The sequence below is a fragment of the Amblyomma mixtum genome, chromosome 3, assembly GCF_055824585.1.
Source record: "Amblyomma mixtum isolate Tamu chromosome 3, ASM5582458v1, whole genome shotgun sequence".
NCBI classification, from domain to species: domain Eukaryota; kingdom Metazoa; phylum Arthropoda; class Arachnida; order Ixodida; family Ixodidae; genus Amblyomma; species Amblyomma mixtum.
The window spans coordinates 153557379-153573109 of NC_143014.1; the positions used below are offsets into that span (position 1 = coordinate 153557379).

Genomic DNA, 15731 nt, shown 5'->3' on the forward strand with positions numbered 1-15731 from the left:
TATCCCGGCATAAATGGTATGTGGCTGATACTGCAATCCCACTTATGCTCAACGACCAGTGAGCTGGAATTATTCCACATTTCTACAGTTTTATAGCTTCGCTTTCTCATTTCGTGAAATAGAGAAAGCATTATCGCTAGTATGGCAGCTCGAGACATCAGGAGTGAATACGTGTATCAAAAGAACATTGTGGGTTCCTGAATATGACAATAAATCTGAGCACACTTCTTCCCTTACAACCTTGCGCCGGGCAGAGATCTCTGCAAGGACGGCTTGACGACGCAGCACGAAGGCAAATCCGATCGCCTTCTTTTCAACAATTTAAGGGACCGCCTCAAAGCTGAGCGGCGCGTAAAAGACATTTCATACAGCTTCAGAACTTGAAAATTTTTCAATGTCCACTGATCAACAGGGACAATACGGCTAAATGCACTGAACAGGACGTCTTCACCTGCCTTTCGTGAACAGCTTCTACGCAATGTCTTGGGTACTTTTTCTCTTCTATAAAACGGAAAATCCGGGACCCTCTGCTTCGCACAGTTGTCGGAGCTCATGACACCCCTCAGGTGTCCACAGTGCCGCAAATCTAGCATTCATGCAGAGAAACATCGTGTGGCGACGCAAACAGGGCTGCTGCTTTCACGTGCGCCACGCACCGCGCCGACGCGGCCGACGGCCGGAGTACCACAACTCCCAGAGTGCATCGCGGCGGCGGTGGCGTAGCGCAACTGCTTGTGAAATCGGTCTATTCAGTGCCACGTAATGACATATTCCGACAGCTTTCATATGCGTTGCTCTGCGCCAGGTGTTTCGCTGAAGAGACCCACGTGCTTCAACGGTGCGGTGACGCGGTGAAATGCTTAGAAAAGCTGGCACCACTCTGCCATATTTACCCTGAGGTTGTACTATTTGTCTGGCTTATTCTTTTCGCTGTTTACTGCCTTTAAGACTGCGCTGGCCGATTTTGGGCAATATATGGGTACGCCTTTCAGGAACTTCCACGAGATTTTGCACGTGACAAAAATGCCACATTACTGGGTGCACCGACGCTTAATCAGCTTAGTATCTAATCAGTGTGCCCGTTTCAAGCGCAAACTGTTACCTCCCCCCCCCCCCCCCCCCCCCCTTAAGTGACCGCGCAAGCAAGCCCCGGCGTTTGTTCACACAAGCGAACACGTGTCTACCGCTTTTTCTGTGTATTCAACATGAGACGGAAAACTGCCAATTTAGTGTCACTCCCTATGCTGTCCGCCGGCTTTTTTTCGGTCTATAGCGCTCTGATTACTTTTAACAACAATTTCATCATCTGTTTCTGCATGCCGGAACAGTGCCAGCACATACTGATTATTTTGCCAGGACAGCAGTTTGGGCATGTTGCTTATTCATTTGTAGCGCTTGTCTCCTGTTCTGCGCTGGCCCATCACTAATAATTATTTTGTTATCACGGAGCTCTGTTAACAAGCTAACCTGTTTTTTTTCGCGATATTACGGTCTTGTCAATGCTCTCCATGCGCTTTAACTACCTGATAGGCAGTGTTCGTCTGGCTGCACTTGAGAGCTCGAGTTCTAAAGCTTTTTATGAGGCTTCTATGCCAGCAGTTGCATATGCCTGCCTCTCTTTTTCTACCGGCTACCCTGCCGTAGCCTGAAACACTCTTTTGCGGCTGCTTCCAGCTGAGTATGAGTACGTGTCAGAAATATGCGTCAACTGGCCTCTTTCTTTGGACGCCACAACTGAGACACTACTGACCCTTCATCGCGACGTCTTGAGGCAAAGCTGTTTCGGTTGACTTTGCGCGAGGCAGCGTGATATACATTACTCAGAAGACGTTTCCGCTTTTGTGTATCTTGCGCGGTACGCCTAAAATGGCTATTATGCTTATTTTATTCGTCACTCCCCTCTCAAGCATTTCACAGATGTGAATTCTTTACTGAAGAGTGACCTATACAAAGCGATCCGGACCCCCTCCCCAAATAGAAACATAAAGGACTAAGGGGAGTTGGGTTTAGAGGACACTCCAACTTTCTTGAACCTCCAGGCGGTCTCGGAGAAAAAAGAAGGCCCGTCTGGGCCCAAGATTCTTTCGAGCGCGAGCGGCGGGCCACGGGGCCACACCAGCGCAGGTGCGCGTTCGAAGCGCGCGCCGCGGCAACAGGTTGCCGGCGCCCCCTGGCAAGTGGTCGGCGCAGCGCAAGGAGCCGGCCGCCGTCACGTGTGTCTTCCGGCGGCGGGCCAGCAGCGAAGACCTCCTCTCTCGCGGTGGCGAGCGCGGAGCTCGCGGCCGGCGGACGCGTGGTCGCCGCCGTCAGTGTCCCCGTTGGCTCGGGTTGGGCCGCGTATGGCGCAGCAGCAGAGGCGCGGAGCCCGAGCGTCGGAGCGACAAGTCCGGACCCAGCTATCAGCGGCGGCGGCGGGCCGAGTTCCTTGAACCCTGCCCGCTCAAGGTTGGCGGGGCCGGGCCGCGAGCTGGCGGCAGCAGACGGCATGGCGGGACTCACGTGGAGCGACCAGGAGACGTACGAGCTCATCCGCATCTGGGCTGCGGACCGAGACCTCCTGGACGGCACGTCACGAAACAACAAGGTGTACGAGAGCATGGCGGCGCAGATGCGCAGCCTGGGCTACCTGCGCACCGCGCTCCAGGTCAAGGAGAAGATGAAACGACTACGCAAGGAGTACAAGTACGGCAAGCGGAGCAAGAAGATCGCCACCTACCACGAAGCGCTAGCCACTGTGCTCGCCCAGGGGGCCAAGGGCGGCGCGCTGTTCATCAAGAGCGAGGTGGACGAGAGCCTGGGCTCCGAGGAATTCGCCGGCACGGACTCCGAGACAAACTACATGGAGGACGGTAAGTGCGGAATGCGGCCTTGGGGCGCGACCAGGAAACGGGCGGCGCGCCCGGGCCGCGGCGCGACGGAACCGGTTGCCGGGCGCGGCCTTGGACTCGCTCCCAGGCGCCATGTTGCGGGTCCGGGCCCCCCGGCCGAGCGGCCCCTCGGGCGGCCGCAACTGGGCCGCGGCCCCGAGAACCGGTTCCGGCGAGTGGCGACGACCTGCCAGGTCGCGGGCCCACGCTGCGCGGCGGCCGCCGCCGACAGGTGCCCGCAGGCCCGGGCACCTGCCGACCCGCGTTCGCAGAAAGAGCTCCCCCTCTCCGGGCCCAGCGCGCGATCGAGTGGGACCGCCTCCCCCCGCATTCCGCCGCAGGTTTCGGTTCCGCACGTGGCCGCTCCCAGCCGCCGCCGCGGGGCTCGGGGCTGGCGAAAGCGCCCCGGGACGCTTTCCCCGGCCCCGCCACGCTGTTTGTCGCCGCATGGCTGCTTTCCAAAACATCAGTTTGAAAGCTGTCGCGCGTGCAGATCGCCGGCACGACGTTTTGTTTTGTGTAGCCGACGTCACTTCCGCCGCTGCGCTGCTCTTGACGCCAGTTTCGCACGCAGCGATGTGTAAATACGTTTCGTTGCTTGACAGTGAAACGAAGCTTATCGGTGTGTGCATATGGCTGACATCAGCTGTTTAAAAGCGTGCTGCCGTTCAGTGCTGTTTATGTTGATGCGTGTCATGTTCCTCGTGTCGGGGTGTAAGCAAGCGTGATAATAAGCACAAACGTGAAAAATGTCACGTTTGTGCTTGCACCGAATGTGTATGCCATGAACCAAAACCGTCGAGCTCGCCGCGCGCATTGTGGCGTATTATTCCTGGCCGCTACAATTGGCCTTCGAGATGGCCTGTGCCTAGCCGGGGCTGCTCGAAGTGCGCGGAAAAAGCAGCTTGTTCGGTGAGGGGCCACTTTCTCTCGCGCAGCCGATAGTATCAGCATCCCAGGGTGCGCGCCGAGCGGGCGGCCGCCTTGGCTGCTCGCCCCAGGGTTCTGGGTCGCTTGTTATCACCGAGAGCCTTTCTGGGTTTGCCGCAAACTGGTCGGCCTTTTTTTTTCTTTTGCCATCGCCAGCGATCAGTGCCGCATGTGCTTGACAAATAGGCAACAGGCAATGCTGATTGTACGCGGAGAGCGTTGGCATAGATGTATCCTGCGTAGTGTATATCGTATGTAGCAGTATTACGTGCCATCGTTCACTGTGCTGCAGCTGCGTAATGATAAAGCTTAGCACAAAAATAAAACATTTAGCAGAAGGGACAAAGTTCGGCTGGCAAGTTTTCGTTCATTTTTGTGCTGTGCGCTGTGTTGACGAAAGGCGATACGAAAAAGGACGGAATTTCACGAAATTTGCTGTTTACGACTGATATTATGGTAGTTACATTTTTTTTTCTAGAACGAATTTCGAACCGCTTACCTCAACCTTACAAGTTTAGGGCCATTCCGATCATGCGAAACGTATCAAAGCTCCTGCGCCAGAATGACGCATACAGTTCCATTATGGGCACGCAGCAAAATATAGCGCACCGAACATAGCAACTGGCACCAGCTGAGTTCCCGAGATTGAGGAGGTATAAAAGCGAATGGAATCAGAATCCGAAGATTGTTTTATTGGTCAGGATACCGGTAAATATGCAGATGAAGAAAAAAAAAAGCACATGGGCTGTAGAAATACCTCGTGTTAGTAAGTGTACGCAGAACATTGTAACAAAACAGCACGTCAAAAACAGCTCAGTGTGAAAGATCAAATAATCTTAAAGCTGTCGACTGCGGCCGGAAAATAAGCCCATAAATAATGATGCTTTAAGTATAGAACAGTTTGTTGCGGTTGACAGTCCGGTAAAAGTATGTGTTTAAAAAACACCCAAGGATAAACTTCACCTCAGTTGGGAGGGAGTACCCAATTTTTTAAGCTGTAAGAAGTTTGTTTGCCATAATTGATGAGGGAGTAAACAATTAGCCCCTGTGGAGGTGTTTTGCCTCTGGAGGCTGGATGCGCTTACCGGGAGATTATGGCCAGTCCAGATTGAGCGTGAACTGCGCAAGCGCATACTGTGAAAACAGGATCCTGTATTAGAACGATCCCCATTTGGTTTCGCTGCGACGGTAGCCTAGTGGTTTGTGCATCTGCCTCGCATGCGGGGCTCGATGCCTAGTGCTGCTAGGTGATACTGTGAGGGTACGAACTTAACCCTGGCCTGGTGCTCTGCTTATCTCGAGTGAAATTCTTGGGAAATGGGCCCTGCCCTCACTTGGAGTGGAGTGAAACATCTTGTGCCATGACGCTGGTTAACCAAAGCTTCCCCTGCGCCATTAAAATACGTCATCATTTCGTTGGGAATCGTCTGAGGTTAATTCAGGGGCTGCGTTCTGTGCATAGGAATTTAGCGAAACGCGTTCGCCCCGACTAATGGCAGTGTCCGCGGTTTGGACCTTTATGAGTAAGTCCTGCTCCCTCTGAATTTGCTTCTGTAAAACTGCCGCCGTGCTAACCCTTCAGTGAAGGCAGTGTACGTCCTGGTCCCGCCCATTATCCGAGGCCGCGAGGATGCCTGCTGAACATTCCGAAGTCCTCTGGAGTGATCGTTGCTAGCCATGGCCGTGCTTGTCCTCGCCTAAGCGAAGGCTGGAAGTATAAATAGGCGCCACTTGACTCCTGAATAAATGATTAACGCCAGCAAACGGCTTGTGTATTTTTTTTTATTCGAAGATCCCTGGAGCAGTATTTCAAGAGGCATTTCTTGCGAATACTCGCAATGTATGAGACAGGCGAGGGAGTTTAGCTTGAAGGTCGTACTTTCGATTGTACGCTTTACGGCATCGACGGTAATGAGCTAGAAAAGCAACTTAAGCTCTGCTTCCTACATTGCTGAGGTTTTACGAACCCTAATCTATCTGCGTACACTTGCCGTTTTCGCTGGCGGTGTCTGGACTTGATTAGCGTCGCATTGAAAACATATGGCTGCGCGACGGGCTACGCTCCCACTCACCACCGAGTTTCTTCGCCTGCTGCAGTTTCCCAGCGCGCTTACTCGTGGAGAGAGCAGGACGAGCCGTCGCATTTGAGGGAACAGGCTGCTCGAACTCACGCGCACTTGCTTTGTGATCAATGTCGTGCGTCGTTGCAGTGACACTTGCAACCCTTCGTAGCTGTTCCGAAGATATTCTCCACAACTCGCCTCGTTTCTAAAACTCCGGGTCGCAGCGATGCGAGTGCGGTCGTGAGATGGAAAATAAGACATTGGCGTGCTATTATGTACAGTTCGCGCAACTGCGTACACGTAATGTGTGTCTAGCATTACCTCATTTTTCTGTCGATGTTGAGACCAGTATATTGAACTAGGCGCGTGAAGGCGCCGGTCGTCGCCGAACACGTTATTCGGCCACATTAAGTTTGCCATGCTACTGACTGCTGCCTTGTTTTGTACCCCGGTGAGCAAAAGCAAGTGTCCTCCCCCCTCCTGTGGCGAGCTTCATTTGCTTAAAAAATAAGGACGCTTTTATGTTATTTTGTCAACGGCGTAGGTAATACCTAAGCACGGATTTACATTCAGATACAATTGCAGTACAGAAAACAAAACCGAGTACAGAAAGTTTGCTCTCAGGGGTATGGACCTCATTGCACAATGCGCTGGCTCGCTGATTAGTTTCCTATCGACACTCACCGTGACAGGGACAGGGGCTCGAGACTTCGGTGAGCGTTGAAAAGTATAGTAGCTGGATATTTGGGCTGTCTTGAATGTTTTAACAGGCACAAAGTGCGGGATATCGAGTAAGAGGTGCATAGGACGAACAGTAGCCCGGCCTGAGCATTTGGCGTTTTTTCTGGGCACTTCCCATCATATTTTGTCTGCCGCACTGGTTGGTCTTCAGTGTTCTCACTAGAAAGGGCCTTTAACGTCATGCTGGACGTTACTGACGCTGGCACCCTTGGTCACGTAGGTGGTAAAATGCACACTGCTCACCTGTGCAGCTGTAAGCAGATACTTCTATTTTATTATTGCTACTTGCTGTCTAATTTCGCTTTCATGGGCAGGTGAAATGTGTGGCTGCTGCAGTCTGTGAAAGGGAAATGGGCGTGGTCATCGTCAAGCTGACTCTCTTGGCTTTGTGGCCACGCCCCCTGCGTCCCGGCAGCAGACGACGAGTGCTGCTGACGTTAACGTGGTCTTCTAGCTCCATCATGCGATATGTCTTCCCTCTCAGAACGTAGATGGTTTATTGGTTTGGTTTATTGGGGTTTAACGTTCCAAAGTGACTCAGGCTATGAGGGACGCCGTAGTGAAGGGCTCCGGAAATTTCGACCACCTGGGTTCTTTAACGTGCACTGACATCGCACAGTACACGGGCCTCTAGAATTTCGCCTCCATAGAAATTCGACCGCCGCGGCCGGGATCGAACCCGCGTCTTTCGGGTCAGCAGCCGAGCGCCATAACCACTGAGCCATCCCGGCGGTTTCTCAGAACGTAGAGCTTTTATTTATGCTGCCTGCAGTAGAACAAGCGAACTATTTATTTGGCGGAGGTTTTACTGTACGATCCGGGTTAAGTTCTGGGTGGCGTTTCACGAGCTATTGACGCAAGCACAGCAAAAATAACGAAAAAATATGCGTTTAAAGTTTAGATAATACGTCGTCTTTCTAAAGCTTAACTTTATACAGAGTTGAAACTAGTGATAATGGTGCCGTTGTTATCAACAAGGCTCTTTCCTGGGTCAGATTTATCAGTTAACTGGGAAGTTGGAACGTCGAACCGAAGCTTTCAGTCTTCAGTAAACGTACCTAAAAAAGTTTAACGAGATACAAAAACTGAGTGTGCGAAGCATTGTCTGGCCCTTAGTCTTGACAAAAATCAGAACTGCACTAAAGACAAATGTGACGACAATATCCACGGATAATGGCATGCCCGCAGCGAAACAAACATGACTCCGGCACTTGTTACCGCTCCAGTGTCCTTGCGATAGGGGTTACACACGAGAAACGTTCTTAATGGCGATTAATGCTGTGCTACCTGGAAAGTCCGTCACATATTTCGTGAAGGCCTTTTTCTTTTTGCATAAACATAAGTGACGTGCAAACGTGAGGTATAGTCGTAGCTTGTGAAGAAGTGTCAGGGGCATTTAGTGGATGAAAACGCCGAAACCGAGATACATGTGGTTATCTGTACGACTAAGCTGTACTGCGCAGTGTTTGTTGCGCAGCGTTGCCAGGCGCAGTTGCTTCGAACTGGTCGTGTCGCGCAAGACAGTTGACAACTTACAAAAACCAATTAAGATTCGCCGCGGAGTTTTCCAACTAAAATGCCTCGTTCTCAGACCGCTCTGCGCACAAAAGGGCAGAGCGCGAGGTGCCAGTCGCCCTCTATTGCAACATTTCTGAAACTCGTGTAGCTAAAGTAGCCTCTAGTTGACTTTTTTTTTTTTTATTGAGGGTAAGTCGAGGCAGGTGCTGGTGAGGCATGTTGGTAAAGTGGCGCAGGTGCTGTTGTGCTGTTTCGACAGCTGCCCTCTACGCGCGGTCTTGAAAGCAGGTCGTGGCAACCTTCCAGGAAAGGAATGCGAGAATGGCGCCTATGAACGATACCTTTAGGTTGGAGAACATCCTTGCGGATGGAATCTTGCAGGGTGCCCATGAGTCGCGCACTAATTTTTCTGCTGAGCAGACGAGGCATGTCCATTTCACGTGTCCTCTCATGCCTTGTCCGATAGTGCGTCACGCAGCGTGCAGGGTGTCTGTCTTCTCGCTCATTGTCTCGTCGATGCTGCATATTTTTCTGTTAATCTGGGACATCGGCATTTTTTTTTATTACGTGCACACTATATAGCCGTGACGAAAGCACTACAAACAAAAGTTGCGACTTCCTGTTAACACTTCACTGTCGTCGAATATAGCGTGGAAGTTACGCGAAAGGATGAGACTGCGTTGTCGACACAGTTCTGTGTATATAACCGAGAGGGTGGCGAATTTAGGAAGGCGTGCTTACAGCATTATCAGCTTCACTCCCGGCTACGAAGCATGTGCACTTGCTGGCTTTCAGTAAGTGGGCGTGGCCAGGTCGTTCCGCCCTACACATTAGTCTGGAACTGCGGTCTGGCTACCTAAGGTACGAGCTTACCAGTGTCACCTGTGACGCCTCCTCAGATACCCGGCGAGCAGCTGGCTATGCTTAAACCAGGCTTGAACATAAGCTTTATCTCGCATCCCATACGCGGGGACACGCTACCTTATCCTTTCTGTGCGCATGCCTTTGCGTTAAGCGTAGATGACTTGGACCGACATCATACTGGCCGCTGCGTATGTCGACCAGGGGCATGGCGAAAGCCTGTTCGTTCGTCTAGCCACCTGCCCCGTGGAAGCTAATGCGCGGTGCACCATCGTGTATGCCCCTAAAGACGCGTGCAAGCTATACGATGCAGAAACATAAATCGATCGTTTAATGAGTGTCTGAATGTCGCGATCCTCCGTATTCGCAGCCACTTTAGGGGTTTCAGCTAAAAAGAGGGAGCGCAACGAAATAGACGGGGACCGATGGACAGCGCACAGAGCGCTGACTCCAACTTTGAGAAAGCCAACCGCTACTTACAGGTACCTGGAGAAGTTTTTGCAACACGCAATCCACAAAAGGGCTAAATTTTTTGCCACAAGCGAAGTGAAGGGTGCGTGCTGTGACCTCTACACGTGCACCCCTCAATGCCAGGACGCGCCTCTAGTCAGAGAGGAAGTTCAGCTTTTTGATGGTGTCCATGTTCCGAAAACTTGCGCGGGAATCTGTACATATCAAGCGCAACCTTAGAGGGAGCATTGAACGTGGCGACATGAGGGTATGGCGTGATACGAATGAAAAGTGAGGCGTGGTTAACAGAGGCGAAGAAAGGAATATAAATCGGAGCACGCAAAAGCAAGAAGTAAAAATTAAGTGAACACGAGGAGTTGCGCTCTTCACGTGTCATCCTTAGGTCCTTGTCTGCTTCGCCGGGCTCCTTTTCTAGTTGTTGAACTGGATTCCGTCGACGCGAATGCAGTCGTGAAAGCACACGTGGTGGTAGCTTAGATAGATCCTTTTGGAGTCTTACTGAGGGCCGTTGATGAAAATGTGCGTTTGCTGTCACACCGCGTGTTAATTCGCCACTTAGCGTGCGTGGCGCCATCTTGCTATCTGTCAGCGAAAGTCCATCAGTTTTTCTCGATTTCTTTTTCGTTTTTGTAAACTAGTTTCACGAGGCGAGTTTAGGATTCACTAGAGGAACGAACCAAATACGAGCTGTTCTCGCTCATGTGCGACCCTTTGTTCCCATGCACTCCGCCACGGTGGCTTAGTGGTTACGACGCTCGGCTGCTGACCCGAAAGACGCGGGTTCGATCCTGGTCGCGCGGACGAATTTCGATGGAGGCGAAATTCTAGAGGCCCGTGTACTGTGCGATGTCAGTGCACGTTAAAGAACCCCGGTGGTAGAAATTTCCGGAGCCCTTCACTACGGCGTCCCTCATAGCCTGAGTCGCTTTGGGACGTTAAGCCCCAATAAACTATACCTTTGTTCTCATGCCAACCATACTTTCAGCGGCTGTAGTAGTCGCAAGCAGTTTCCACGAGAGCAGCTTTCTGTTCAGTCGAAGCTGGAGTGCGTCGGGTCGGTTAGCAGCTGAGTACGTCAATTCTTTTGGCAGTATTGATAGCTCACAATAAGTCCACAGGCTACTACTAAGAACTCGAAAGACTGGCGTCGTCCCAGGTGACTGCATTCTGCGTTACATTTGTGCGCAACGGGAGAAAAAGAGTACGAAATGCTGAAGGCACATCGGCTACCCTTTTTTCGCGAAAGCAACACCGCGCCATATGCACCATACTCAGAGGGACTTCCTAAAATGGATGGTATCAGGAAATATTTATAGGGTTTTGCGTGGTCCTTTTATAAGCCACCTGGTTAAATCTGATCTCGCATAGACTTGTTGATGGCCTTAGTAGTTCATTCTGTGCCTGCAGGCTAGACTACCATTTCGTGTCTGGCAGGGCACCTCTGTGCCTTTTCTTTAAGGTTCAACTTTGCACAGTACCACGGTGCAGTCAGCAGCACTTTGTGGTCTCCTTGATCTCTGTGGGCCATACACGATTTACTGCATGCTGTGAAGATGAAGGTTGGCCTGCTTGATAATGTTTTTACAGCGAAAGTCCTTTCCGGTATTAGTGGATGTTGATGGTCACTGTCACGTGTCATCACATGGCCACCGTTAGGCACATGAATGTGCACCCGTTGCTATCGCTGTGGTACCCCAGGTTGGCACAAAGTTTAGGTTTTAACTTTACTGTAGGTTTTAGGCATCAAAGACAGCCATCAGCACGGCGACAGCTTTAGTTGACATCAGCGCGTTACGCAGCAGTACTTAAACACTTTGCAGTTTTTTTACATCAATGTTGGGTCAAAACCTGCTGATAAATATTGAACATCGGCGCCTTTTAGCAGGGTACACCTAGGCCAGTCATGTCTTTGATCTACGAGGCCGAATTCAAATGCGAACGCTGCTATGCTTCATTCCCTAGCTGTGTAGCGCGGCGTCGATTTGCAGTCACATGATTATAGTATACTTCGCGGGACCTTTTAAATAAAAACATGAATCGCGCTTCCAGCTTCCTATAGCGGAACATAAAAATGAAAAAAGATGTTCGCATTTGATTCCATCCTGACAGTACGTCATGGGCCCATTTCTTTTACTTTATTTTCCCTGAGTGCATGCACAGTTTCCCACGTGTGGACGTAGCCAAACAGTCTCTTGGGCTATTTCACAGTTGCAGTGTGAAGAGTTCTAGAATGGATAACAGTTCTAAGGGGACGCAAAATACAAGACAGCGCGCGTCCTGTCAACTTTTCCGCATATTTTGCGTCTTCTTAGCAGTTTTTCATAAATTTAAGGAGCAAAGCAGTGTGTTTCAACTTTTTGTTAAATTCAGAGTTATATTCGCGATTAGTTGTTTCCGGCCCGCATAAACCGGCGCGTCAGCATTAGAACTTGAGGCGAACACGACTGGCATGACGTGTGCGACTACGTTGACAAACGTCCATATTCCAAACAGGGGAATGGAGCCTCGCTGTTTCGAATCTTGACGAGTGTCAGCTGTACACTACATGAATTGATGCGCACTGGCTTGCTTTGGTTTTGCTCGGTAGGTCGCAACTCAAATTTAAATCTGGATATAGTTAAGGTTCACGGCGGTTTAAGTTATCATTTCCGGTCATATTAGTTGTACGCACCTATGCATGTTCAGTGAGTAGATTTGCTGACTTGGGGCCCTACTATTCGAACTAGTCCGCATTTCGTTTGTGTGCTTGCCGAGGATAATTCGAAGGCTAATTGTTTCGACTGCTCTCGAGTGTAGGCTGATTCGTGTGCTGATTTTTTTTTCTCTGATCCGGCGCTAGTTTGAGCGGCTGCAGCAGTTGCATCTGCCGTGGCGAAAAGACGGTTGCCGTTTTGTGGCGGCGGGGGGGGAGCGCTGCGATAGCGTGCCCTTCGAAACGCTTCCTGGGCCCCGGTGCTGTTTGGCAGGCGTCGGTCTGGCAGCGCGCGCTCCCCCTCTGCCCAGTGGCGTTACCGAGCTTGTGGGTCGCCAAGTAGCGTCATCGTGAGTGTCCCGGGGAGGAAAAAAGCCGGCGCTTCGAGAATGTTCGAGCGCCGCAGTTTGGCTCGGTGGCTGCAGCCTGGAAACAGGTTTTATTGGGGCGAGCCTTGGGCCTGTCTCCTCGCGCACGGTCTCTCGGAAGTCCCTGAGTCAGCGGCCGCATACGAGTTTCGGGAGGGGGGGGGGATCCCCCGGGGGGGCCCTCCGGGGCGCGCGTCCGAGCGGCGTCCATTAGGCCTTCCGCGGGGGGCGGCTGCCGAGCGGAGCGGGCTCGGGCGACGCGCTCGGGCGCTCCCGCGAGGGCAGCGGAGGTTGTTGGCCCTGCAGCGCAACAATGGCTCTCTCGCTCGCAGGACCAGGCTGCTCGGCGCCGCCGGCCGAGGGCAACGGCAACGACGAGCGCGCCCAGGGGTTCTTCCGCGGAAGCAACCAGGGGCTGGACTACAGCCGGTCGCCGGGCTCGCCGCCCGTCGAGTGCGCCACGGCGCTGCGGTTCCCGGCCGACAACTTCCCCACCATCACAACGACCACCGCCGAGCCGGGGGACGGCGCGCGGTTCCCGGCGGCCGGCGCGGGGGGCCCCCGGGCGGCGCTGAAACGCAAGCTGCCCGACGCGCCCTCGCCGCCCACGCTGGCCGCCTCCACGCTCACCGACCTCATCACGCGCGGCATCGACAAGTTCGTCGAGTTGGAGCACAAGCGCATGCGGCTCGAGCTGGACCTGCTCGAGCGGCTGCGCCACGAGGAACTCGAGCGGCTCGAGCGCATGCGCCGTGAGGAGATGGACCACGAGCTGCGCCTCATGAGCGTGCTGGCGTCGCTCTTCAACAACAACAACTCGTCTTCCAGCGTGAACCTCAACAGCAGCAGCAGCGAGCCGCCGGCGGGCTCGTGACGCGGGCCCCGCGCTGCCTACGTCAACATTCCAGCTGCACTTGTGATGACTCGACCCCAGTGACTCGGGGCCCTCTTTTAACCTCACCTCACCGCGCAATAAAAGGCGATCTCTGGCGCCGCCTCACGGGCAGCAGAGACTCCAGCCCCGTGTCGAGCCAACAGCGGCCGCGGGCAGACGCTACAAGTTGCGGGAGGCATGGACGCTGCCTTCGCCTGTCTCCGTGTTTGCTTTGTCTAGTTTGTGTTTGGTACTGTCCGCCGCTGTCAAGACGAGGCTCACCGGCCACGATAAAAGAATGTAATGGCCGATGAGGGCACAGAGGACTCGTTTCGGAGAGCAACGATTGTTTAGCTCATTTGAAACTCTAAAGCAGACGCGGTCATTGACATTTGCTAATGAAATGGAGCGAAGTCACTTTTCGCCCGTTGCATTTTGCACCGGCTATTGAACTCATCTTCCACATTAAAGGTGTAGTGTCTGCTTTTGCCATGAGTCATACCACCGTGGGTATCACGTGATGTTGTGAAGTGCTTTCTCACTGTAGTAACGTTATTTTCGACTAATTTGTCGCCGTGATGTCGTCTTTCTAACGTCGGCATAAAACAATGAAGAGGCATTCCGTCCATTTCTCTACTCCATTGAAGTGTGTTTATGCGTATTATAAAACATATTTTTCCAAGTCAACGTACGTGCACTGTGCTTGAGCCGGCTAAGCGAGTACGACGTTGCTGGCTGGCCAAACGGTGCGCTGGGGCCCTTGGTCCTTATTGCGGCTGTGCTGTCTAGTCCCCGGTGCCTGCATGAAACGAGGTACCACAAGTGGATGCAGCCGCGACTGCTATCGCTTGAAGATTCACTGCCAGTGACTTTTGCTTCCCTCATGGATTCCAGGTTCGAAGAGCGCCGAGTGTTTGTGCGCGAAGGTAAGGTGCAATTGCAATCTACCGTAATAACGTACAAAATAGTTTCTTTTTTTTTTTCATTTTTAACGTGATAACGCTAAAGTCAAAATGCCTGGTTGTTATTGTTGATTCTTGGTTTAGAGACTGGTTTTTACATAGGGAGTGTTTCGCGCATCATTGGTTAGACTGAAAGATATAAACTTGATTTTTCGCGGAGGAAGTAAAGGAAAAATGTTCCCAGAGATGGCCTTTCCCCGGAGTGGGCACATGAAAGACAATAGTGCCGCACGCCTTTCTCCGTGATCGCACAACAGCGCTTCTTGCAGTTAGGTTGATTGTACTGGCAATCGACGACCTACCCGACCACGCAGGTGTTTCTATGGTTGCGCCATGAACAGACATTCTTGTGCGGGTGGTGGCCGTGGTGCACGTTTCTCTGCATTTTATCACGGGAGCGCAAATCAGTCTTTTCGGTATGATGCGCTTGCATTTCTCATAAGCGAGGAGGAGGGTAGGGCTTCTATCCCCAGTGAACTCAGCTGATGGTGTGGCACTATTCCTTCGTCAATTCATGCATGTTGTCAGTCTTAGCGATAACTGCAAGTATGTACCAGCTAAGCGTCCGGCAACTTAGCCCAGAGAACAGCTGAACTCTCGGGTAAGTGGCGTCTGCAGGTGTTAATATAGTGGCCTATGAGTTTAAAGGGTGAGAACGGTTGTCATCTGGCAAATGAGCGCTGGCTGCCTCAGTCCACGGCAGTTCTTTTTCCAAATGTGCAGCCACTTTCTAGCTTTTCGTTTTTTTTTTCGCCTTCCTAAACAAACTTCAAACATTTCATCAAGTTGTTTTCTCATGAAGTCGGCTCTACGTCCTAACTTTTCCCTGATCTCAGTCGTTCCCTCGACCATACAGAGTTTGAGGGCCTTACTCAGAATTGGGATACTCCATGGTTTCGCACGTGGCTGCTACGAGTATTATGGTCTTCGTACCTCTTTTTTTTTTTTTTTGTTGGGGCGTTTCTTCCTCAAGCACCCACCCCTACAGGTTCACAAAGTAAAGAACTTGTGTTTTGGAATTGTAAAATATCTTCGTTTTGACCTCTTCAGAAGCCCCGTGTATCTCTTACAACGGTTTATAAAGGCATTTTACTTCTGGAATAAACTTTCTCTGAAACTTGCTTTCCTCTTCAAGTTTACCTTTTCTCGGTCTTCATGGCTCACATACATGTACGCTGCATGAGTCTCGCCGCAGGGCATCCCGAGCGGCAGAACGGCGTCTCACGGCCTGCCGGTACTCAAATTGAAGGCGCAGCTACTGCGGGAAGATCGAGGGCCGAACTGTCAAAGCATGTCGCACGTAACAGCGGTGCTTGAGTTGCTCGCGTCCGTGACTTCGGAATCAGTGATAGCTCTGCGTGCGGTTCTTTACTAAATATCTTTA

General features: G+C 51.9%; 1 protein-coding gene across 1 annotated transcript; it reads left to right on the forward strand.

Moving 5' to 3' along the window:
* Positions 1 to 2201: 2201 nt before the first annotated feature.
* LOC149352418 (uncharacterized) lies at positions 2202 to 14072 on the forward strand. The gene is made up of 2 exons (XM_089581592.1): positions 2202 to 2849; positions 12844 to 14072. Exons 1-2 carry the CDS (start codon positions 2486 to 2488, stop codon positions 13383 to 13385), a joined length of 906 nt encoding a protein of 301 aa, XP_089437718.1. The 5' UTR covers positions 2202 to 2485; the 3' UTR covers positions 13386 to 14072.
* Positions 14073 to 15731: the final 1659 nt, after the last annotated feature.